At 39.2% G+C, this 26038-nt stretch overlaps 1 protein-coding gene across 1 annotated transcript in view; it reads left to right on the plus strand.

Annotated features, from left to right (window-relative positions):
• DNAH6 (dynein axonemal heavy chain 6) overlaps window positions 1–26038 on the plus strand; it is a 210701-nt gene that overhangs the window by 40676 nt on the left and 143987 nt on the right. Inside the window, exons 10-16 of the mRNA XM_055122229.1 lie at window positions 1891–2007; window positions 10337–10537; window positions 12277–12397; window positions 15266–15417; window positions 16290–16442; window positions 17904–18155; window positions 22344–22472. Of these exons, the coding sequence (XP_054978204.1) occupies window positions 1891–2007; window positions 10337–10537; window positions 12277–12397; window positions 15266–15417; window positions 16290–16442; window positions 17904–18155; window positions 22344–22472 (1125 nt within the window). The remainder of the gene's footprint in view (window positions 1–1890; window positions 2008–10336; window positions 10538–12276; window positions 12398–15265; window positions 15418–16289; window positions 16443–17903; window positions 18156–22343; window positions 22473–26038) is intronic.

Consider the following 26038-nt stretch of genomic DNA (forward strand, 5'->3'; position numbering starts at 1 on the left):
AGCACCGCCAGGGGTAATTCCTGAGTGCAGAGCCAGGAGTAACCCCTGTGCATCACCAGGTGTGACCCCCCCAAAAAATTAATTTAATATTTTCAAAATCATGTGTTTTTCTAATTATAAAGATATTATATACTGAGTATGGACATTTTCAAAAGTCGCTAATATATACAAGGAAAACCATCCTCTGCCACCCCCAAATAGCTGGTTTTGGGGGTAGGGAGGTTGTATCATTCTTACTCTAACTTTTTACCAGCTTTTTTGCCACTTAGCAGTATATTATGAAAAAATCTTCTAGGTCAATATGTACTTTCCAAGTAATATTTTCACACAAAAATGTAGTTTCTTGTAAACTCATTTTGTTTACAAAATCAGCAAACTAATTTTCTCATTACTTATAAACAGATTTTCTCACTATTGCAGATAATTCCTCTGAAGATATTATATTTTTTCATACATCTCTGATTTTCTGTCTTCAAAAAAATCTGGGAGTGCTGGGGAGAGAGATCTGTGGGCTGGGTTGCTAGCTTTGTCCGAGGGAGCCTGTGTTCAATCCTGAGACTATACTGTCCCCTACACACCTAAAGTGATCCCTGATTGCACAGCCAGAAGTCGCCCAAATACTGCCAATATTACCCCAAAGCAATAATAAAAAGAATTGTTGGTTCAGAAAAATGCCCCCTTGTTAAGACTTTTGTACCAATGTAGAAGTTTCCAGAAAGTTTTGTGTTTACAACTTTCCCATCTATGTTTGAGAATGAGCATTTTACCCCCCCAAATCATACTAGATATTTCAATCTTTGTCAGTTTGATGGATGTAAAAGAATATATCACTACTTTTATTTTTAAATTTTATTTTATTGGCTTTTTGGGTCACACCTGGCAATGGCTTGGGGGTAACTCCTGGCTCTGCACTTAGTAATTACTCCTGGCAGTGCTCGGAGGGCCACATGGGAGCCAGGGATCCAACTCAGATCCACTACATGCCAGGCAAATACCGTACCCATTGTACTATCTCTCCAGCCCCTATAACTCTCCTTTCAAATATTGTATTAAAGGAATACACAATTCATTGCAGGGGTAAGAGCACAGGTCTGTTGATTAGAGAGAATTGAGTTTTAGTTCTAGTCTGTCATTCAATAATTCATGTGTCCCACACAAAATTCTTAACTTCTCCAGATCCTGTTTTCTCTTAGAAGTAATAATAATTATACATTCTTAATATGGTTGGTGTAAATTACATAAATATTCAGCATTGCCTGAAACAGTAATTTTGTTTTCTTTTTGGGTCACACCCAGCAATGCACAGGGGTTACTCCTGGCTTTTCACTCAGGAATTACTCCTGGAGGTGGTTGGGGGACCATATGGGATGCTGGGGATCGAACCCAGGTCGGCCGCGTGCAAGGCAAACGCCCTACCCGCTGTGCTATCACTCCGGCCCCTGAAACAGTAAATTCTTGATAAATGTTATTGAATAAGCTATCTTAAGGAAGAGAAGAAAAAGATTAATTGATATTTTCTGTATTCCTTGCCTGTTTTTCCATTTAAGTTTTTAAATATCAATATTTCGTTGGTATATATTTTTATTGAGTGTATCAAGTATATTTTAAAATATATTCAGTTATTCTGATATGATTTTCCAGTTTTCTGTTTGCATTTCCATTTTGTTAATAGAGCTTTTGCAAAAAGAAAAGTTTTATACTGCCAGATAATCTTTTAACATTCGCCCTAAAATAAGGGCAAATATTTTAAAATAAAAATTTCCATGGCAGTATTTTTTCCACATCAACATTATGAAATGCTTATAAGTTGAATTTCCATGTTTCTAAAATGCAAATATGTTTTATTTTAAAACCTATATCTTTTTAACACTGCAAATGCACTCATTTCAGGGTGGCCCGGTAGTAGAAAAGCCTGAAGAAGACGACTCCCTCATCCCCATGTTTGTCACAGAACTAATGCTGACGGTGGAGTCACTGTTCTTTGAACCTTGTATGGACGACTTTCTGGTATGTGTTTCTTCATCTAGTTCCCATCCGTAAACAACTTTTTGAAAATGAAGCAGCTATTTTACTGTCCAGTGGTTATCAGGATTGATCTTTGATCATGGCATCTGCCTCAAATGATCATAAGAAGAAGAAAGCTATAAACCCCATTTCCTAAATCTTTGAAAAATATGTGTGCAATACATATTGTTTAGTAGTTAACGTAGTATTAAAATTTATGGAACAGTATGCAAAATGACTGCACCCCACCACCACTGAAGTCCCACAGGTCTCCACCACTGCCCCTCAGTCACCTCTGCTCTGGGCTTATTTCCCTCTTCCTTTCTCCCGCTGCTCAGTAATTGATTTTGTACTCCTAGGCCAAAATATGTCATTGTTCAATACTCTATCTTTGGGGGGCAGTTTGTGTCTCTGTATTCCACAGACAAGAGTATGATCACCTGGTATTTGCCCTTCCTTCTGACTTATTTCCATTAATATTCACGTTGCAACAAGCTCCATGATTTCCTATTTTCACACATCTACATGATTTTCTGTTGCATCCTTATGCTGCAACTGCTTTATGCATTCATCCATTGTTGAACATGTGTTTTGTTTCTATGTCCTGGGTTATTGTACTAAATGCTGCAATGAACATACATATATATATATATATATATATATTTGGATTTATGTTTTCGTGTTTGGGGGTTATATCTCAAGAAGTGGAATCACTGGGTCATGTGGAAGTTCTAATTTTATTTTTCGAAGAAATCTCTGTTGTGTCCCACAGAGACCAGACCAGACAGCATTCCCAGAAATAGTGAACGAAGTGGGGTTAGAGCAATAGCACAGAGGCTAGGGCATTTTCCTTGCATGTGGCCGACCCGGGTTCAATTCCCAGCATTTCTTATGGTCACCTGAGCACTGCCAGAAGTAATTCCTGAGTTCAGAACCAGGAGTAACCCCTGTGAATTGCCAGATGTGACCCTCCCCCCAAAAAAAATAAAACAGTGAATAGAGGGTTTTGCTTCAGAGCATTCCCACCAACACTGGTTATCTCTCTGACAATGTTAATTATCTTTTTTGATATATGCCATTCTCATTGCCGTGAGATGACAGCTCATTTTGATTTGCATTTCCCTAATGTGACGATAAGGGTATGTATTTATCTCTCCTTCACATATTTTGATGGGTTTGTTGGATTTTTTGGTTGTTAATCTTTGTGAGTGCTTTATACATCCTGAATATTAGTCCTTTATCTGATGTACTGTGTGCAAATATTTTCTCCCAGCCAATGGGGTATCTTTCTATTTTACCTTGAGTTCCTTTTGCAATGCAAAAACTTTTTTAATATTATGTAGACCCATTTATTTTATTTGTGTTTTTGTCATCTTTGCCTCTAGAGTCAAATCACTGAAGACACTTCTGAGTTTCATTTCCTGGAGAGTTTGGTTTATCTTTTATTTTGTGTATTTTATGAAGTCTGGTCCATAAAATTTGCTGAAGAATGGCAACCATGTAGTCACTTTAATAATCAGTTTCCAATATGGTTGTTACTTCTTCAGCTATAGAATCTCCCGTGGGAAAGATCCAGTTTCTCTTTTTTTTTTTAATAATTTTTTTTAATTAAAGCATCGTGATTCACAAAGTTGAGTTTTAGGCATACAGTGTGGCAGCAACAATCCCACCCCCAGTGTCAACTTCCCTCCACCAATGTTCCCAGGTTTCCTCAGACATTCCCAACCCCACCTCCAGCCTGCCCTCTTGAGAGGCACATTTCTAAGTTTGGTTGTTAAAGTTTGTGTGTCTTGATTTCAGTGTTGATGCTGTGGTTTGGATATTTGGATCTATCATTCTTAACACCACCTTCGTGCCTGAATCCCCTCAGTTGCCCTTGTTGTCTCTCATCTGTTTCTTGTCCCCATCCCTTTCACTCTTCCTTTCCTTCTCCTCCGTAAACTTGGGGTCCAAGTTCGAACTGGGATTACCCCACCCCTTATTTTAAAACGTTGCATTTTCTCATCCAATTATTCTAAAAATTACATACAAGTTATATCATCCTATGATTTTTCTCCTTCTACTTTATTTCATTTAACATGATATCTTCCAGTTCCATCCATGTTGCCACAAATTGCATGATATCATCATTCATTAGCTGTGTAGTACTCCATTGTGTATATATATATATATATACATATATATATATATATATATCACATCTTCATGAGCCCCTTCTCGGACAGCCCATCAAGCTACCAATAGTATCCCGCCTGCACAGCAGAGCCTGGCAAACAACCCGTGGCGTATTCAATATGCCAAAACAATAACAAATCTCACAATGGAGACATTACTGGTGCCCGCTCGAGCAAATCAATGAACAACAGGACAACAGTGCTACAGTGCTTTATGATCCACTTACCTGTCTTGGGTATTTGAGTGCAGCAATGTAAAATGATGTACATACATTCTTTCAGGCGAATGTTTTTCTGTCCTGGGGGTAAACACCCCAAAGTGGACTTGCTCAGTCAGATGGGAGCTCAATTCTGAGTTTACTGAGTATCTTCCATACTCTTTTCCATAGGGTACTTTCATTTTATCCAGTTAAGTATATACTCAAGACAAGTCACCATTTTTTTTCTTTTGCTTTCTGGGTCACACCCAGCGATGCACAGGGGTTACTCCTGGCTCATACACTCAGGAATTACTTCTGGCGGTGCTTAGGGGACCATATGGGATGCAGGGAATCGAACCCATGTCAGCCGTGTGCAAGGCAAACGCCCCACCCACTGTGCGATCACTCCAGCCCCAAGTCACCATTTTTTATTACATGAAAGTGAACTGATTTGGTCCTTTAATCTGCAAAATCTCTTATCTGTCTATATAATTAATCTAATTGTGGAGGTTATTAGGCTTCTATTGTATTCATAAGTATGCAGTGCTTCCCTTTCTGAAGCAGTGGGCATGATACAGAGCATGTAACCAGGGGAGCAGATTTGTATCAATTAGTAAGCCAATCAGAGTATTTCTGTTGGAAGCAGGTATATTGAGGCACAAAGGCAGTAACCATAAGCATCTTGAGATGCTGCTCTTGATTATAATTAATAACCTGTTTGATCTTGAGAAAACTACTGATGTCTCCGGTTTGATTTGTACCTGTGTATGTGTTCAAAAAAGTGTGGGTGCGCATCATGTGCATTGGGTGGGCATGAGCCTCTTCCCTACCCTGGCAGCCGCTGCTGCCACTGCTGCCAACAGACGCATGAAGGAGGGAACAGGGCTGCCAGGCTGGTTGGTGATTAGTCATCATTTATTCTAATCTCAGTCCCACTGTTTATTCCGTTCTCCTTGCACACCTATTCGAGTCTCACTGCGTGCCTCATTCCAGTTTTCCCTGCCCTCATTCCCATCTCCCACTGTCCCTCATGCTAGTCTCCCTGTGCCCAGTCTCACAATCTTAGTTATAGAGCACAATCACTGAGGATTGGGGGCTGCAATTACACATAGGTGAGACAGCGCAATCAACATATGTAAAGCTGCTCTTACTTCTAGGAAAGCTCTTCTAAGACAAAGGTCTCATCCTGCTAGAAGATTTGCCCAGCCCAAAGACAGAATTTCATCTAAGAATGTATTTCTCCTTTCCTTAGTCCATATCCATTTAGACGATCATCTTAAATTTACTTCTTAATAATCTTTCTAGTCATTTTGTATGGGCAAGGTAAGAGATATCAAGCTAATAGGATGGCTCTCTTGAAGATATCTCGTTGAGACATCTCGCTATATATCCCGGACTACGGTCCTCAGGCCAGATCAGTCCTTCCTAACCCCAGCAGGGTCCATATCCTGTTACTTCTTTTTGGGTCATGACAGAGTTTGTCCACGACCATGCTCTTAACTTATTATAAGTTTTATGGTGCTTGACCTGTCCCTTTTCAATGCCAGGGGAGCTTATGGCTTGCCCTGGGTCCATCCAATCCCTTCATTAGGACCCTACTTTTGGAGTGCTAGGAACTAAGGGCAATAGAGGCTTAAGTGCCCTGGAGTAAATATTATTCAGAATCAATTAATTCCCAACTAACAGAGCATAGCATCTATTGTCTTTCCGTGTCTATACAAAAAAGAATACTGCTCTAAAGTAAACTGCAAAGGACATAAAGGAAAGAGAAAAGCAATATTTCACTTACTGTCATCACTGTCATCCCATTGCTCATCAATATGCTCAAGTAGGGACCAGTAACGTCTCCATTGTGAGACTTGTTACTGTTTTTGGCATATTGAATACACCACGGGAAGCTTGCCAGGTTCTTCTGTGTGGGCGGGATACTCTCCATAGCTTGCCGGGGTCTCTGAGAGGGGTGGAGGATTCGAACCCAGGTCAGCTGCATGCAAGGCAAACACCCTAGCCGCTGTGCTATCGCTCCAGCCCATTTCACTTACAAATACAAAAATCCAGAGATATCTGAAAAACCTGACTTTACAGGTCACAGTTTCTGATTAGGGGAAATGAGTGATTAACAGATAAGGAAAGTGGAGCACAAAGAAGTTAAAGATGAAGACTGAGGAAAGGATAGGAGCGCTTCGGGAGCATTGCGATGGGTGTTACTCAGTAAACTAAGCTTCTTGTAGCAGAGAAGAAGGGACAGAGGAGGAAGGATGAACCAGTGTTATCCTACACATGTGTAAAGTGAAAAGGCAGGTGAGTTGTGGGTCCTTCCAGTTCCAGCAGTCTACCAGTCAATAACTTATCAAACAGGCTCTTTCAGTGCATATACAAGGAAAGACAGACTGCCAAGTTCCCCTGTGGTTAGAGCCTCACTCAGGAAATACCACACAAAGAAGTTTGGGGTCCTCCCATTTGCCCGTGAACAGCAGATGTCTGTGTGCAGCAGAACACACATGTGGGCTCTCTGCGGCCAGCTTAGCTCTTCTCTTTTGTTCCTAAGAAACAGACCTCAGGAAAACAAGGTCTCTCACTCCTTCCTTTTGTACGGCCTTATCCCCAACATGGATGTTTCTGCTTCCTACACATGAAGTTTTACACTGAGCTCTGTGTATTATTAACATGTTTATCTACTTAAGATTTTACTTCATGTAATTCCAAATTACCTACCAACAGTATAAACATACTGAGCTCTGTGTATTATTAACATGTTTGTCTACTTAAGATTTTACTTCATGTAATTCCAACTTACCTACCAACAGTATAACTATACCTTGTAAGAAATCCCTATTTTATTTTCTCTCTTACTTTGGCCATTAGGCTGGAAGATATCCCCATCTATTTTTAACAACAAGGAGCTTAGTCCAGAGAAAACCATAACATCTTATGCTGTTCTTTCTTGGATCCCTTGTGGTTTTCTATTGCTTGATTCAAAATACAAGTTTTTATTGTTTTTTGTTGTGTTTGACACTACTTGCTGCTTCTACCTTGGGAATAGACTTTTCCTTGGTTTAATTTCTTTTGATTTTACTTTCTTACCCACATATTTTTTTCTTTTCAGCTCTCTTTCTTAGGTACTTATTGTTGTCTGACCTCTGACCTCTGATGGTTATTATCTGGAGGTCCTCTCTGCTCTTCGCATTCTGTACATTTTTCAGTGTGTGTCTCCGCCCGTTCACAATACCGTTTCTAGAATGACTTACAATTTTCCATCTAATACTTTTCAGTACAGACCCAGAGCCATGTGGAAATCACAATTAATTACAACCACCAAAATAAATTGAATTTACTAGCTTCTTTATCCAACTGTTGCTCCTTCCATATTTCTATGTCAGTGAAAGGCTCTATCAAGATTTCCCAGCCATTGGTCAGGTACAGGGTTTTCCTGAACTCCCTGAGCTCCTCACCAAATCCTTTGTGTTAGCCCTGAGTTGCACGTGCTCTGGGTGAGAATCTTAATCACCTCTCAACTGGATTGCTATCGTAGTCTCTGCTGATGTGACTGCCTTTCCTTGTCATTTACTTTTCTACATTGCTTGGTGATATTATTTCATCCAAAGTTTTGTACCATTTGTATGACCTCCTATTTCAGCCTGATCACTTTAAATTCCAATTTCTCCACAAGAGCATTTTTCAGAAGTCCTATGATATGTTCTGTTTTTCCACATTTAACAAATACAAAAAGTTTTATTTAGAAGATCCAGAGAAGAACTTGCTTGACTTTGTTTAACCCAGGGTTTCTCCCCAAACAGTCCCAACCCTCTTATACCCACAGTAATTTATGGGCAAAGACTGGGAACACAGATCTGTAAGGCTGACTCTGGAACTTCTTGCCTCACATACAGATTCTTGATGGAGTCATTTGTACTGATGTTGGTGGGCCCCACAGGTGACTCATGTGAAGTGGGGAGGAGAAAGACAGTCACTTTCTCCCGATCCACCTCTGCTACCTGGGACCCAGGGTTACTGGGTTCTTGTCTCGCCTCGCAGAAAGGAATTTCAGGAGTAAATGAGCAGTGAAATTACAGTTTTGATTTGGAGCTTCTGAAGGGAAGAAGGGAGAGAGAGAGTAGGAGAAGTGGAGAGTATAGTGCTCAAGAGAGAACCCGGGCTTCTCCAAGGGTGGAGAGACCCCTACACACACCCCAGCATTAGACATGAAAGCATGAAAGTACACATCTCAAGAGGGGAGAGGCCGGCGACACATGTGCTCAGGCACCACATGTGCTGGGCCACGTGGGCACAAGCAGCACAAGGGCTAGAGTAGCATATGAGCCCTTCCTTTTGTTCAAGGTGGCCTTTCTAGGGTTTCTCCAACCTATCCCCATGTGGGGCTTCTACCTAGGTCAAAGTCCATTGCTAAGGAGATCACCAGAGGGGTTGGGAGTGGTGATGGTCTTCTTTGAAATTCCTTTCCTCATCTTTTGTTTCTGCCTGAGCTTCTCAGGGTCTGCTTTTCAGGCCTGAGTTCCTGTTTTTCCTGTTTTTTGCAAGGTTGGCTTTTACCATTCCTTGGGAGGGGGCCTTCCCTAGCCTGTCTACATCAGTACAATGTCCCATTTCCCCATGCTGGACACTGTGCTCATCACTTCAGCGGCCAAACCTGCCAGCGCCCCCTGGGATCCCTCTTGCACCATATCTTAGCTAACACTATACTCCTGTCTTGTACACTTGACACGTTCCTAATCAGCTTTTAGTTCAAGACATGCCTTCCCCTCATTTCATTTTTCAAATTGTATTTTGTATCAATTTTAAATTACAAATTAATTCATGTTCATTGATAGACTATTAAAATGCTTATTAAAATCATTTGTAATTTCATATGCCAGATATAGAAACCCACTGACATTTTAATGTTTTCCTCAGTCTTGTTTCAGCATATAGTGTGTACCAGCATAGCTAACAGTAAGATTTTATTTAAAGATTTTTTTTGTTTGGGATGATATTTTTATAAGTTTTTTTCGATTTTCATTTTTTCTCACCATAAGCTTATCCTGATGTTATTAAATAATATTTGGAGACAAAATTGTTAAAGGAAGGGTGCATACTTGTCTATAGCAGAGCTATAACATAACCATAATCTTATTTTGAACCCTCAAATATCTAATGATTTCCATCTGCTATGCTGAGTATACTTTCCCAAGAATACTTGTTTATACTTTCCTTTTTCCCTTAAGTGAACATTACTGCTCTAAAAAATATAGCTTATCTTTTAAACTTCCCTAGTTCTCTTAGGTATAATTTGTGTTCACTTATGATTCTCCCATGTTTTATTAAACTTCTTTTACATAGCAGCACAATGTTATGTTTTTTGTTTATCTGCTTATTTTGTTTATCTGCTTGTTTTGTTTATGTTTTTTGTTTATCTGCTTCTCTCGCTATTAAAATTCATGCTTCCAACTGCTTCATGAGCAGAGGGGAGAAGGCAGATGGAATAGAGAAGGGATCACTAAGAAAATGATGGCTGGGATGGGAGATGCATGCCGAAAGTAGATAATGGATCAAACATGATGACCTCTCAGTGCCTGTGTTGCAAGCCATAATGCCCAAAAGTAGAGAAAGAGTATGGGGTATATTGTCTGCCATAGAGGCAGGGGGAGGATTGGAAAGGGGGGGGTATATCGGGGATATTAGTGGTGGGGAATGTGCACTGGTGGAGGGATAGCTGTTTGATCATTGTGTGATTGTAACCCAAACATGAAAGCTTATAACTATCTCACACTAATTCAATAAAATTTAATTAAAAAATAAAAATAAAAATTATGCTTCCAGAGAATAGGGACTGCTGTCTTTCAGTTCTTTATAAACTCAGAATCAACATCACTATTGAATAGATGAATTAGTTATTCTTATTTACCATTTTAGAAGACTCAAACATGTATATTTACATTTATATTTATGCTTTTCTAACAGGAAGGTGTTTCAAGTGCAATTAATCATTTTCAAAACACTGTGTTATCAGTTCCTAATCTTGTGCCAGATACATATTTTGATGCTTTCACCAGCCCTTTTATTAACAACAAGATTGAAGAAAAAACCTGTGGAACTGGTCCAACCTTATTATCAATATTAGAGGACGATAGAAATTTTCACACAATTGTCCTTCAAATAAAGGTATATTTGTTCTCACTAAATTTTGATAACATTCTTTATTTTTTAGTAATGATGTACTTTCCTTCTTTAAATTGAATTTTGTATATTGTACATAGAGAAATCAAACATGGAACAGACAGAAACAAATAAGGACAAACCCTTGGCCTTTGATTGCAAAACCTACTACCAAATAGTAGGAGAGAGTGGAGAGGAGACACGGTGAAGTGGTCTAGTGACATTTTAAAGATGTAGGAGAAAGGTCTGAAAGGCTGGAGATATAGTACAGTAGGTAGGGTGCTTGCTTTGCATGTGGCTGACCTGGGTTTGATCCCTGGTACCCCAGATAGTCCCCAAGTACCACCAGAAGTGACCCCTGAGCACCACCAGTGTGGCCCTCAACACCCTCCTCCCACAAAAACAAATGACTCTGAGACATTTTGGTTATCGTGTTTTCATCAAAACGTGAAACACCATTGCAATAATGTTACCTAAAATACAATTTTAAATAAGCATAAGTAAATTGGATGATGCTAATATCTGCATGATAAAAACTTAATATCAGTTGTTCTTCAAAAATAGTTCTGTAAGCAGCGCAAGCCCTTCGGTTCCAGAAACTGCTTGCAGAAACTCTACTAGTCTATCAACTAAGCCAGAGCCCCACGCCTGCCGATGACGGGAAATAACCATCCTTTTCGGTTTTTTTTTCCCTTGTCAGGCAGCGTGGCGATTACCAAACAGGCGTGAACTCGGTGGCGCGGGGCAAGGGGGAAAAAGAAAAGTTATGTAACAAACAGCGGGACTTAATAACTCTATATTCTTAGCAGTGGAGAACTATCAAATGCCTCCTTGGCAATAGGACTGCTTTCCTTTTTTGGGGGAAACCCCAACAATGGTAGTGAGTTGTGTGTTGAAACATGGAATGTAATCGAGATAAGGCATAAACGAAGTGGAACTTATCATGTACAAGGGTGGGGACTGGGGAGGTGGGAGGGGGTGGCAGGTATACTGGGGGGGTTGGTGATGGGAGATGGGCACTGGTGAAGGGAAGGGTGTTTGAGAATTGTATAACCGACATAATCCTGAGAACTATGTAACCCTCCACATGGTGATTCAATAAAATTATTTAAAAAAAAATAGTTCTGTAAGCCATAATTTTTCAGCTTCATAGACATGCAATTGACAAAACAATAAGATATTTAAAGTATATAACACTATGACTATGCGTACATTGTGAAAGAATTTCTCTCATTGAGTTCATTAATACATTACCCACCTCTCATATTTTGACCTTTTTCTCTCGTTTGGTGAGAGTATTTAGATTCTACTCTGTAGAAAATTTAAAACATATGTTAGTGTTATCGAATGGGTCACCATATTAAGCTTCATTCTTCTTAAAAGTTTCGGGCAGGGATGAGGGAAGAAAATACCAGGTGATACTCAGGGCTACTGCTAGCTCTGTGCTCCAGAGCTGTTTCTGGTGGTGTTTGGGAAACTATAATAGGGGCCAGGAATGAAACCAAGGACTCCTACATGCAGAGCATACACTCAGCCCATTGAAATATGTCTCTAGCCTGAAGATATATATTTAATTAGGAGAATCCATTAACTTCTCCTGACATCAAGTGTGGTGTCTTCTCTCATATCTAAGTCAAAGTGTAGTGTTGGCACAGAGAGGAATTTGTGTTTGCTTGTTTGTTTAGTTATGGTGACTATTGTTCTGCTTCAAAAAAATGATAATTTTGTCTGTTTATAACATTTAGGAAACTATACATGCAGCATTTGAATCTGCACAATTATATGCATCTTCATTTGAAAGATTTCAGATATTTTTCAAGGAAAATGAGAGTCTTGATTTACAAGCTCTTAAACTTCAAGAACCTGGTAAGTTTTCCAGTTGTCCTTACTAATTATTTGTTATAGGAATACCAAGGTTTCTAGTCTTCTGATTTTCTGTTTGATAACAGAAATTGTAGCCATCACCCTCCCCCACCCTCCACCCCCCCCAAAAAAAAAAACGGATCTGAAAAAAAGCAAACAGGTTTTTTTCTAGGTTATTATCTGTAATAGCCTAGTTCTCCCTCTCGGAGAACCTGGCAAGCTACCGAGAGTTTCCTGACCGCATGGGAGAGCCTGGCAAGCTTCCCATGGTGTATTCATATGCCAAAACCAGTAACAATGATGGGTTTCATTCCCCTGACCCTGAGAGAGCCTCCAGTGCGGCACCTTTGGGAAGGATGAGTAAAGAGAGGCTTCTAAAATCTCAGGGCTAGAACAAATGAAGAGGTTACTAAGACCACTCAAGAAAATAGACAATCAACGGGATGATGATGGTGATGATGATGATGATTTTCTGTAAAATTATTTTTTAAATTCAGGATTACTCAGTGTTATTGTTTTCTATAAGTAAAGTATGGGAAGCAATTCCTTCCAATGGCTTACCCTATTAGTTTGAGTTTATTTCAGTTTATATCAAGACTATGAAGCCTATCTATTGGGAGGATATCTTTAAATAATGTTTGTGTGTTATTTTCTTTTGTTAATTCAAGTTACACTTCACATTCCAGATGTGTATAGATGAACAGCTTTTTAGTCACTAATTTAACCATTTTATTAACATCACTAAAAAGGGGGAATTATATAATTATATGATTCTAACTTTTTAAATTGAATCACTATAAGATAGACCCTTACAAAGCTGTTCATGATTGGGTTTCAGTCATACTGTGGTCCAACACCCATCCCTCTATCAGTACACATTTCCCAGCAACAGTGTCCCCAGGTTCCCTCCCGTCACCCCACCCCCACCCCCCTGTCTGCTTGCCTCTATGGGAGGTGCTTTTCTTCTCTCTCTGTCTCTCTGTATCTCTCTGTCTCTCACTCTGTCTCTCTCCCCCCACCCCCACCCCTGTTTTCTGGGCATTGTGATTTGCAATATTGATACTGAGAAGTTATCAAGTATATCAAAAGGGAATTGTATTACAAAGCTTATCTTTAACAAAGGAAATTAGTGTACACATGCAATAAAGAACTTGCTGTATGATTAAAAATTAAGTATATATTATTGCCAAAAACAGTAACAATTAGTCTCTCAATGAGAGACGTTACTGGTGCCTGCTCGAACAAATTGATGAGCAACGGGATGATAGTGATACAGTGATTATTGTCACTGTCACTGTCATACCGTTGTTTGTCGATTTACTCAAGCAGGCACCAGTAATGTCTCTATTCCTCTCAGCCCTAAGATTTATTTTTTTATTTTTTTTATTAGTTTATTTTTAATTAGAGAGTCATCGTGAAGGTACAGTTACAGATTTATACATTTTTGTGCTCATGTTTCCCCATACAAAGTTCGAGAACCCATCCCTTCACCAGTGCCCATTCTCCACCACCAGTAAACCCAACATCCCTTCCACCCTCCCCAGTCCCGTCTCCCCCCACCCCACACTGCCACTATGGCAGGGTATTCCCTTTTATTCTCTCTCTCTGATTAGGTGTTGTGGTTTGCAATAAAGGTGTTGAGTGGCCATTGTGTTCAGTCTCTAGTCTGTATTCGGCCCACATCACCCTTCCCCCACATGACCTCCGACCACATTTTACTTGGTGGTCCCTTCCCTGAGTTACCCAGAATGAGAGACCAGCCTCCAAGCTATGGAGACAACCTCCTGGTACTTATTTCTACTATTCTTGGGCATTAGTCTTATAGTCTATTATTCTATATTCCACAGATGAGTGCAATCTTTCTATGTCTGTCTCTCTCTTTCTAACTCACTTCACTCAGCATGATACTTTCCATGCTAATCCACTTATACGCAAACGTCATGACCTCATTTTTTCTAACAGCTGCATAGTATTCCATTGTATAGATGTACCAGAGTTTCTTCAACCAGTCATCTGTTCCAGGGCACTCGGGTTTTTTCCAGATTCTGGCTATTGTAAACAGTGCTGTGGTGAACATATAAGTGCATATGTCACTTCGACTATACTTTTGGGCTTTTCTGGGATATATTCCCAGCAGTGGTATTGCTGGGTCAAATGGGAGCTCAACCTCTAGTTTTTTGAGAATCGTCCATATTGTTTTCCAAAAGGTCAGCCCTAAGATTTTAGCAGCCTCTTCTTACTCATCTTTCCCTACACTTGGAGACTCTTTCAGGGTTAGGGGAATGAGACCTATCGTTACTGTTTATGGCATATCAAATACACCACGGGTAGGTTGCCAGGCTCTGCCCGTGCAGGCAGGATATTTCTGGTAGCTTGCCAGGCTCTCCAAGAGGTAATATATTATTTATTATTACTATCTTAAATGTAAATAATGCACTTTATATAGTTATTTTATGAAATTAACATACTGCTTGTATACCTGTATGACTCATTTTACTAATGAGGAAATGAAACTAGATAGAAGTTGACTTTGAGATTATGTGGCTAATAAGTGGTGTTTAGAAATTTGTCTCTGCCTTGAAAGTTGCTTACTTAATGTCACAGATGTTTGTATGTTATTTTGTGGTTTGACATATAATATATTAACTTATTGTTTCCAGTATTTTGGGTGGAGTCTTTAGATTTTCATATTTACTGCATGAATGAAATATTAAGTAGTGTTAATGAGCATTTTCAAGTTATACAAGGTGTTCTTCATATAGAAGATAACATTATAAACAAATATATTGATACAATGATTTTGATATAGTCTTGAAATATTTCTGTCAAGTCTGATAGGATATATTTTATGCTTTAAATTATTTTGTATAGATGTTAAATTCTTTAGGGAACAACTGGAAAAATATCACAAACAACACAAAGATGCAGTAGCTCTCAGACCCACAAGGAACGTGGGACTGCTGCTCATTGACACTAAACAACTGAAGGAAAAACTAATTCCCTCTCCCTTGCGATGCCTGGAGGTAACTATAAATTTTGGAAAAATCTAATCATGGTAACTACAATTATTTTAAAATATTTTCTACTTCAGATATATTCTCTTTCTTTCTAATTTTAAATTAACATACATCTGCTAGACATCCTAAATATCTAGGAAAAGCTCCATAGTATTCTTTTTTATATTAACAGGATTTATTTTCCATATACATTATCTCTCTAATGAAATATTTCTCGCAATAATTAAATTGATTTGATTTTTCTATGTGCCATAAATGCTTAGCTTCTTGTTCTTTCTTTATAAATTTTCTTCTCTTTTGGCCTTTTTGTTTTATTTTATTGAATCACTGTGCATTACAAAGTTATTCATGTTTGAGAAGAGTATACAATGTTTCAACACCAATTCCTTCACCAGTGTCCACTTCCTTCTACCAGTGACCCCAGTTTCCCTCCAGCCCCACCTTCCACCTGCCTCTGTGGCAGGTACTTTCTCCTCTTTCGGCTTTAAGCATAGTGAAAGATAGAGAAATTGGGATTTTGAAGTCAAAGGTACACCTTTAACACCTTAAACCAATCACATTGGCCAAAGGAAGCCAGGCTCGTATTTCCCTAGCAATCAGATTCCATCTTTGTTTCTGAAAAAAAAAAAAAAAAGAGCTCAATTTTTCCCCAAACTTCTAAGCTACCATCCAGTATAAAAGGAAGGAAATTGATTTGAGCAGACTCTACAATATATGCTGTCTATGACAAAGTCGCAGAAAAGGTCCTTTCAAACTAGCAAAGTATTTAATCCAATTTTTAAATAAACTCCCCTGTACCTATTTTGTTCTGTGAATGGTCTGTAGAAATTGCCTTCCCTGTAGTTTCCTTTAATCCAATTTTCATTTTTCTTCCCTAGGTGCTAAATCTTATGCTTCCCCGCCTAAGCAAGAGAAAAGTAGATTCCATTATTTCCGAGGCACAAGATGCAGAGTATAAGCTTGAGTTTGTTCCAAGTACCACCATAGAATATGTTAACAGCTTGGTATTTCTTGATGAAATTCAGGAAAGGGTGAGTAGATGAGTAGACTGTATTGTGGAAAATAATGCAAAATCTGGACCTATGCTTGGTCTGAGAACAGTAAGATGAACAAGCCTGTTATAAAGAGACCTATTTTATGGTTTAAAACATTAGACACTTTTGATTGAAAGTAATACACATTTGCATAGCTTAGAAAAATGAGATTTATTCTAAGTTTTTAGGAATATCATGCAATTCACAGGCCTCGGTGGAACCTAGCCTTTAAAAAGGGTGGAGAATACGGACTGTATCTTGTCTTTACACTTTTCTAGATCATGGACTCTCGGGTGTGATGCCAAAAATAGCTCATTGTTATCACTGGGGACCTCGTTAGAAATGCTTGTTGATTGGCCCCACCAGGAATCTCTTAACTTTCCAGAGCAGAATCTCAGAGAAGGAACTCAACAATCTTTGCTTTAACAAGCTTTCCAGTGAAGGTGGTACAACCAACGGTTGAGAGAAGCCTGTTGCAGTTACTTCTTAATGTTAAAGGCCTGCTTTCTGTTATCATATGAAAGCAAATGATCTTTAGTGACAGGTATATGTCGTGCCCAGGAGGACGGTAAGACTGAGCTGGGTTTGCTGGACATCACTTGATGTTGTTTAGTAGAACATGTGACCAGGAGGTTGGATCAAATGTTTGAACATGGCTGCTCTCTAAAACCATGTGACAAGGTGGGTTCTGACGGTTCCCTCCAGTTCTGAAGAGACATATCCAGAAAATTAGGAAAAACGCCTTTCTCTGATGGTAACAGGTCACCAAACTGAAGATATGCTTTGTCGTCAGTTAGAAATAGTGAATTTTCTTATTGGAAGATAATGGGAATGGGGCCAGAGAAAGTACAGCAGGCAGGACACTTGTCTTGTATGCAGCTGCCCCGGATTCAATCCCAGCATCTGCTATGGTCCTCCAAGCCCCACCAAGAGTGATCTCAGAGTGCAGTCAGGAGTAAACCCCAAGCACCACCGAGTGAGTCCCCAAACAAAAGATAATGGGGTTTATATAGCCTGTCCACACCTCAGGGACACACCTGGGACAGTGCTCAGCACACATAAACCAGAAGTTCAGACAGCTCAGACAATACAACTGAGCATTCTTGCAGCATGTGTTGTCTCTGACATGTAATATTGGCACCATTTAATGCTACTAGAGAACAAGAGAAATGAAAAACAGACATTTATAAATTAATACATTAATACATCATTCTAACTCTGCTCAGCTCCAAGCAGTGAACCTCCCGGGACTGTATGATAGCAACATTCGTTATTCGTTATATCTGTGTTCAGGCTGTGTTTACCATCTTGATAATAATAATAATGCGCTTCTCACGTGATGGCCATTCAGCAGTGTGATGGTCACGGCTCACAGAGGCCAGCTCCTGTTAGATCCGAATTAAAGGATGTAATAGCACTTGGATGTATGTAGCAAGCAATCATTGTTCCTTTTTTCAGATTGAAAGCCTCGAAGAAGAAGGGAATGTAGTGATTCAGATGTATAAGCTCATTGAGCAATATCAGATTGCGACACCTCCTGAAGACTTTGCAGTTTTTGCAACTATGAAGCCATCCATTGTTGCCGTTCGGAATGCCATTGATAAATCTGTGGGTGACAGAGAAACAAGAATTAAGCAATTCTGCGTGCACTTAGGTAGAGATCTTGAAGAACTAAATAATGAAGTGAATGAAGTAATGCTGCTAGCACAGGTATGCCAAAATAGCATTTAATTATTTAGGAATAATGTTTTAATTTGATTTAGTTATTGCTTTTATTTATTTTATTATTTTATTTTTACTTTTTGGGTCACACCCAGCAATGCACAGGGGCTACTCCTGGCTCATACACTCAGGAATTATTCCAGGAGGTGCTTGGAGGACCATATGGGATGCTGGAAATCGAACCCGGGTTGGCCAAGTGCAAGGCAAACGCCCAACCCGCTGTGCTATCACTCTAGCCCCTAGTTTTTGTTTTTAAAGGCTTTGTTCTAACTAGTTAGCAATGTTTTTGAGCTGCTATTTTAAATGATGAGTGTTTCTGAATTTCTCTTTTAAGTATTTAAAACATTTTAGACAATTGTAAGTTCATTATACATTTATCATTGAATTATCCTGCTTGTATTTGTTATTTTAAAATGAGTAATTTTTGTAATTTTTTCGCATATCTTTTTAGCTACTGTAACAATTTTGAAGCTTGCTTTGCCTCATGTTAAAAAGAGGCAGGGCAAAAAATATAATAGCAAAATAAAAAAGAAAAGTATAAATTGGTAAATGATAATGAAGGTCATCCACAATTGATGACCTTCAAATTGAAAGGTCAATTTGAAGTACTATATCAAATATGAAAGGGGGAAGTTTTTAAGAAACTGAAGCATGCTTGATAATGAGTTTTTAATGGTGCATTATTTTATTAGTTAAAATAATTAAGTCTTACAAGAATAAAACTACATAAAAATATTCAGATTATTAAAACTAGCGTCAAATTCAGTAGCCATCAGCAGAAGAGTAATAAAGTGCATTTAGTTTTTAATGAATTCAGTGTAGACAATGAAGATTATAATCATGTATTTGACAAAGTAATGTAAATGTAGTCAAAATTTATTATCTATTTATTACATTTTCAAGTATTATCCTAAGAACAGGACACTGTTTTTACTTTTGAAGTACTTTTTTTTTTTTTTTTTTGCTTTTTGGGTCACACCTGGCGATGCACAGGGGTTACTCCTGGCTCTGCACTCAGTACCCTGGCGGTACTCAGGGGACCATATGGGATGCTGGGATTTGAACCCGGGTCGGCCGCGTGCAAGGCAAACGCCCTACCCGCTGTGCTATCTCTCCAGCCCCTACTTTTGAAGTACTTTTGAATTTTCTCACAGAAATTTGTGCATACCTATTATTTAAATGAAATTTAGTGAGTTATCAGAAAGTGCCATACATAAAAACATCAAAGCATTATTGGTTAGTACCCACCATAATCCTTAACCTTTCCTTCTGCTCTAAAGGCAGTAACTGGCCTGATTTCTAATACCATAGATAATGGGGCCAGAGACTGCTTTATAAAATATACAATTGCATTCCTGGGACTCACCCAGGTTGTTTGTGATTGTAGCTTATCCATACCCATTAGTATATGTAAATTCATTGTAGACCATAATTTAATTACCCTCTTTCATGGTTGAGGGATATTGGGACTGGTCATGGTAAATAATGTTTCTTAGAATTTTCTTACGTTCCATGTTTTAACTCATTTTATTCTCAAAAACCTGTACGATTTTATTTTTCACATTTTTGTAGAGAGAAAATCCAAGAGGCAGGTAGGTTAAGAAACTTGCTCAGTGCCACACAAATAATAAGCAAAGGAACCAGGATTGAACCTTTATGCTTAATAGCCTGCCATTAAATGTCGAACACCGCATCCTAGACATAGCAGACCCTTAAAGTATGACGTTATTAAAAATAAATGGCTCTATATAACAGGGTAGAAAAAGTATCAGCAATTGTAATTTAATTTTTTAAATTATGTGATGCACATACTCAAAATATATTAACAAGCATTCTCTATGGTGAGTGCTTTATCTATAGATACTTCTAGTTAATTTATATCACTTGAGTAAACACCTGCAGCCAATATTTCTATAACAATAGCATTCAGTTATTCTGTTGATTTGGAGCAGGGGGGAGAAAAAACTAAATGTAACAATGATAGCTCAACTTATTTCAATTTGAAAAGGCATTTCATTCAAACTCCATCTCTTTATGATAGACTTTCATTCAGTTCAAACTCTGAACTATACGTTGAGCATTTTTTATCCTGTCACCATCCTTTCCCACCTCTTGTCTCAGAAGTGGGGGCCCACTGGTGAATGGGGGTGGTGGGGCATCCTATACTTAAGTTGCCCCAGACAGGACTTTCAGTGCAGTCTGGTGTCTTTTCTGGTTTTTTGGTCACCACGCTAACCCATGCTGCTATAATTGTTCCTTTCTGCCGTGATCTACAGCTACAAGTAATCTGTGATTTTACCTCAGACTTCTGTTTTTCTCTAGCAGTTCCTGATGCTAGAATAGAGCACACGAGACTCTGAAGAAGCCCATATTCTCTCTTGAGGGATTATCTTACCTTACTTCCCTTTACATCCCATTAAACTTTTTATACTAAAAAAAAAAAAAAGCAGGTGAGAAAGCATGATCCCTTGTAGGTGATACCAACGCATGTGGTACCAAAGTCACTTCCCTGCTGGACATGTCCCTGCTTGTTCTAATCTAGAGCAGCTTTCCTCAGCCATTTTGGACCTGTGGGCCACTCCATGGACCAGTAGTCAGAACCGAGGCAGTAGGCAGGTGATTTTCTGCCTTTCTACAGCTGTAGACGAGCAGCAGCCTTAGACTACTGGTTGACGGGCACTTACCAATTAGCAGATTTTTTTCATGTTCTCAAATTCTTCACAATCTAGTTAGACGTTTCAACTTTGCTTCTGAACTTTCCCATTCTCAGGTCCCAGTAGGTCATCCAAAAACCTTATATCTGATCATTAATTCTTTGATTGGGAGGGGCAGGAGGGGGGGCAGCTTCCAAGAGGTGTTTAGGCTATGCAGGAACCACTCCCTCTACCTTGCCCAGTTAATTCAATGTTCAGCTGTCAAAGAGGCAGGTACTATTTGAGCCAAGGGTGCGGGACCTACCAGGGCCATACCTGGCAGTACTTGGTGGCCTACAGGCCTCTGTCCTGCAGTCATCAAGGGGCCATGCAGTCATGCATGCCATGCATGCCGGGCATATGCTCCGTCCAACCCTATGAGCTCTTTTCCCTGGCCCTGCTAATTTTTTCTCTATTTTCTTTCTCTCTTCCTATCAGAAATCAAAGGAATTTTTTTCATTATATTAAAATAGGAATTATCCTTAGATCATGTCATCTTCATTCTCTTCCATATTACATTCTATTTTTGTCTGGTCATATTTTTTATGACCAGACAGTGCTACTGTAGCACTGTCGTCCATTGTTCATCGATTTGCTCAAGCGGGCACCAGTAATGTCTCCATTGTGAGACTTGTTAGTGTTTTTGGCATATCAAATACGCCACGGGTAGCTTGCCAGGCTCTGCTGTGCAGGTGAAATACTCTCAGGAGCTTGCCAGGCTCTCTGAGAGGGACAGAGGAATTGAACCCAGGTCAGCCGTGTGCAAAGCAAATGCCCTACCCACTGCGCTATCGCCCCAGCCCTTTTTTTAAAAGAATATAGGAAATTATAATGGGTGAAGGATAATACATTATTTTATTTATTTATTTATTTATTTATTTATTTATTTTGCTTTTTGGGTCATACCTGGCTATGCACAGGGGTTACTCCTGGCTCTGTGCTCAGGAATTATCCCTAGCGGTGCCCAGGGGACCATATGGGATGCTGGGAATCGAACCCAGGTTGGCCGCGTGCAAGGCAAACGCCCTACCCGCTGTGCTATTGCTCCAGCCCCGATAATACATTATTTTAAAAAATAACGTTATCTTCCCTATGTGTCTCTATATTTTTACAATGTTTATGTACTGTTTACTTTTTTTTCTAAATTTTATTTATTTATCTATTTATTTATTGCTTTTTGGGTCACACCCAGCTACGCTCAGGGGTTACTCCTGGCTCTGCACTCAGGAGTTACTCCTGACGGTGCTTAGGGGACCATATGGGATGCTGGGGATTGAACCCAAGTCAGCCACGTGCAAGGCAAACACCCTACCCGCTGTGCTATTGCTCCTGCCCCTACTTTTTATTTAAAAAAAATCAATCATTTTCTAAAAGTGAGAGTGAAAACAAGGTGAGAAAAAAGTGTTAAATATTAATCTTTTTTATTTAATATTCCACATCAAAAATCAGGAATGACTAATCAAAAACTATCTTGATTTTATAGGATCCACAGATTTTGGATATTTCTGCTGATCCAGAGAAGATAAAGCTTATGTTAAATGAGCTACAATTAGTTCTAGATGATCTTCAAAAACGTGCATTTCAATATAAATCCTATCAGAAGAATTTTAAGGTAATGATACCTCTACACATCTATATTTTAAACATATGCATAGAAATATTTATGTGCAAGCTCTTTTAACAATGTGAGTATAAACACTAAACCTTTTGATATATACATGCTAGTCTTTGCTGGAAAAGTTTGAGAATAAAAAAATAATATGTTCCCTGCTTTTGAAGTGTTTATTAAAGATACAAACTTTTCTATGACACAAAATTTGATACAAAATTTTCTTCCTTATTAAAAATATTTGGAAATTACAGGTAAATTCTCAGGTCAAAGACTCACATGTCTATGTTTAAAATTATATGTAAACATTTCAGCGTGGCATTAAAAAGTCTTTTTATTCCAAGTCAGACTTTAAAAAAATAATAACATATGCTATAGTTCTATGAATACTGACTGATTTTCTTTGGCTTGAAATGCCTGTTTGATGAAGAATAAAATTTGACTTAAGCTAGATGGATTCAAGAGAGAAAGTTAGAAGTCTGAAAGATGTGCCTCAAAAAGAAAAACGAAAATAAGAGGGTACTGGACAACAAAACTCTGAGCAATGGTTAAGATGTAAGAGAAAATAGAAACGGATTTCTAGGATCAAAACTGGGTTCTACCAGTAGTAAGGGGGGTTTGTTTGCTCTCCAGAAGCCTTGGAGAGAAGCTGGGGGCCTCACAGGAGAAACTCCTCTCTCAGAGCCCCGGGTAACAGTGAGTGAAGGAGCAGCAGGCCGGGCCAGCGGGGCTTGGCCGCGCACGTGCAGCATTAAGGAGCACAGCGTCCAGCACAGCGCCAAGCAACGCGACTGCTGCAAAACCTGGGGCGGGAACTTTGCACGTGGGGAAATTACGGTTTAAAGCTGCTCCCAGATCGAGTAAATTGACCTACAAACTAAGAAAGTATAAACTGGGACTGGAGCGATAGCACAGTGGGTAGGGTAGTTGGCCCTGCACGCAGAGGACCCGGGTTCGATTCCTCTGTCCCTCTCCGAGAGCCAGGCAAGCTACCGAGAGTATCTCGCCCACACGGCAGAGCCTGGCAAGCTCCCTGTGGCTATTCCATGTGCCAAAAACAGAAACAACAGGTCCCACAATGGAGACGTTGCTGTGCCCGCTTGAGCAAATCGATAAACAACGGGACTACAGTGCTACTACAGTGCTACTTTGGGAAGGAGGACATGAGGGGAACTTTGCTTGCCAAAAAACTACCGCTGACGAGTACTCCTTGGTCAGAAAGCATAGCACTGGGGTCCAAGAGTTAGGACAGCAGCCAAGGTACTTGCCTCACATGTGACTGAGTCTCATGGAATCCCCAGCACCACTTATGGGCTCCCGAGCACTGTCAGGAGTCATCCCTGAGCGTAGCCAGGTGCTGAGGGGGGGGCGGGGAGTAACAGTGTGTTCTACCCTCCACATTACGCGATCAATTTTTCCTTAATGAATTGCCTTATACCAAGCTTTCTTCTCTAGCTTTGGGGCATTTGGGGAAAGGAATGAAGATATAACTCGCCCAGAAAATTACTTCAAATGATTGCCAAAGACAAGCTGTCCTTACAGCGGCTTCATCATCGTGCTGGCCTCATAAAAGGAGTTTGGAAGACTTCGTGCCACTTCATTTTTTTTTTTTCGTGGATTTCTGAAACTTTTAACAATTTTAATTAGAAATTAAAAGAAAATCTTTTTGTTAGGAATCACCAGTAAAATCATCAGCCCCTGGGGTTTTCTGTATGGGGGAGATGAATTTTTTGTTATAAATTCAATTTCTTTTTTGATTATTTGTTTACATTTTCTGTTTTTTGATAAAATTTGTTTTCAAAGGTTTTGAGGAATTTTGAAAGGACATAGTTTTCATAGTCTTTAATGATCAGATGTTTTTGTAGTACCTAGTATAATGTCTCTTCTTTAATTCCTGATTTTATCTGTCTTCTGTATTTTTCCTAATTTAACAAAAGCTTTGTTGATTTTACCTTTTGAAAAGCACAGGTCTTGGTTTCATTGATCTTTACTATTATTTTTCTCGTCTCATTTATTTCTCTTCTTTATTGTTCTTATAACTCCTGCTAACCTTGGACTTACATTTTTCCTTTTTTCTGTTTGCTTCAGCTGTGAAGCCAAGTTGTTTATTTGGGATCTTTTAGTTTTTTGTTTTTATTTTTGTGCCAACACCCAGTGGTGCTTATTCCTGATTCCGCACTCAGGAATCACTGGTGGACTCAGGGGACCATATGTGGTGTTAGGGATAGAACCTGGGTAGGCCACATGCAAGGAAAGAGCCCTACCTACTGTACTATCTCTCCAGCTCCTGGATCTTTAAATTTTTTTAACATGAGCATTTATCTCTATAAACTTCCTCTCAGAACAGGTATTTTGGGCTGGTTTTTGTTTGTTTTTTAATGTTGTGTTTCTTCACACCAACATTATCCAACAGACTGCTTCTGGCTCAGTGCTTAGAATGACTCTGGGTGATGTCAGGAGATGAGATGTTGGGAATCAAATTCAGGTTTCCTGCATGAAATCTTGCAATCCAACCTGATTATCAATCTCTTTTTCCTTCAGAACAGCTTTTGCAGAGTAGGCTTTATTGTGCTATTTCTTTTTTTATTTCCTTTAAGATATTTTTTTAATTTCCCTTATTTTTTCTTTGGTCGTTCAAGGGGTAGGTTGTTTAGTTTCCCTAAATTCATAAATTTTCTAGCTTTCCTTTTTCTGTTAAGCTCATACCATTTGAGTAATAAAAGATAGTTGTTATGATGTTAGTCTTTTTAAATTTGCTAAGACTTGTTTCTTGGCCCTTTTATTTATTGTTTATTTTATTTATTTTCATGTGTGCACATGAAAAGAATATTTCCTGGGGCTATTGGGTACAATGTTCAAAGGCCTCCTATATCACCTGCTTCACAATCTCTGTGCAAGGGACCCCTGGGAGGTCTGCAGCCTCCAAACTCAGATAATCTTTTTTTTTTTCTTTTTGGATCACACCCAGCGATCCACAAGGGTTACTCCTGGCTCATGCACTCAGGAATTACTCCTGGCGGTGCTCAGGGGACCATATGGGATGCTGGGACTAAGAACCCGGGTTGGCTGCGTGCAAGGCAAACGCCCTACCCACTGTGCTATCGCTCCAGCCCCAAAGCTCAGATAAACTTAAGGAGATTCTTGTGATTTTGGTGGGGGGCGGGGGTGGGGGCAGGGTAACTCTTCAGTAGGATTCATGTACAACCCATATAGTTACAGAACCATGTAAAGGTGGATGTTCTTTTAATCTTCCTATTCCTTTCACTAACTACTGTAAAATAACTATTGTCTCGGCTATCATCTAAGCACCTGAGGCTTAAAGGTAATTAGTGCCGCTAAAGACCCATCTGTTTTACAAAGAAAGTCAAACATCTATGATTCAACTCCAGGAAGAATGCCTGTGGTACTTTTATAATATGTATGTCTTGGGGAACTATTTAAGTTCTAAGGAAATATTAAAAATTGATTTTTTGTAACTGAAAGGGATATATGGAGTTTATGACTTTTTAATTTGTTTACATTTCTTCTTTTCTCCTAATTCAGGGTCCTATCCATATTTCTGCTTAGTT

This window comes from Sorex araneus, chromosome X (assembly GCF_027595985.1).
Source record: "Sorex araneus isolate mSorAra2 chromosome X, mSorAra2.pri, whole genome shotgun sequence".
Lineage (NCBI taxonomy): Eukaryota > Metazoa > Chordata > Mammalia > Eulipotyphla > Soricidae > Sorex > Sorex araneus.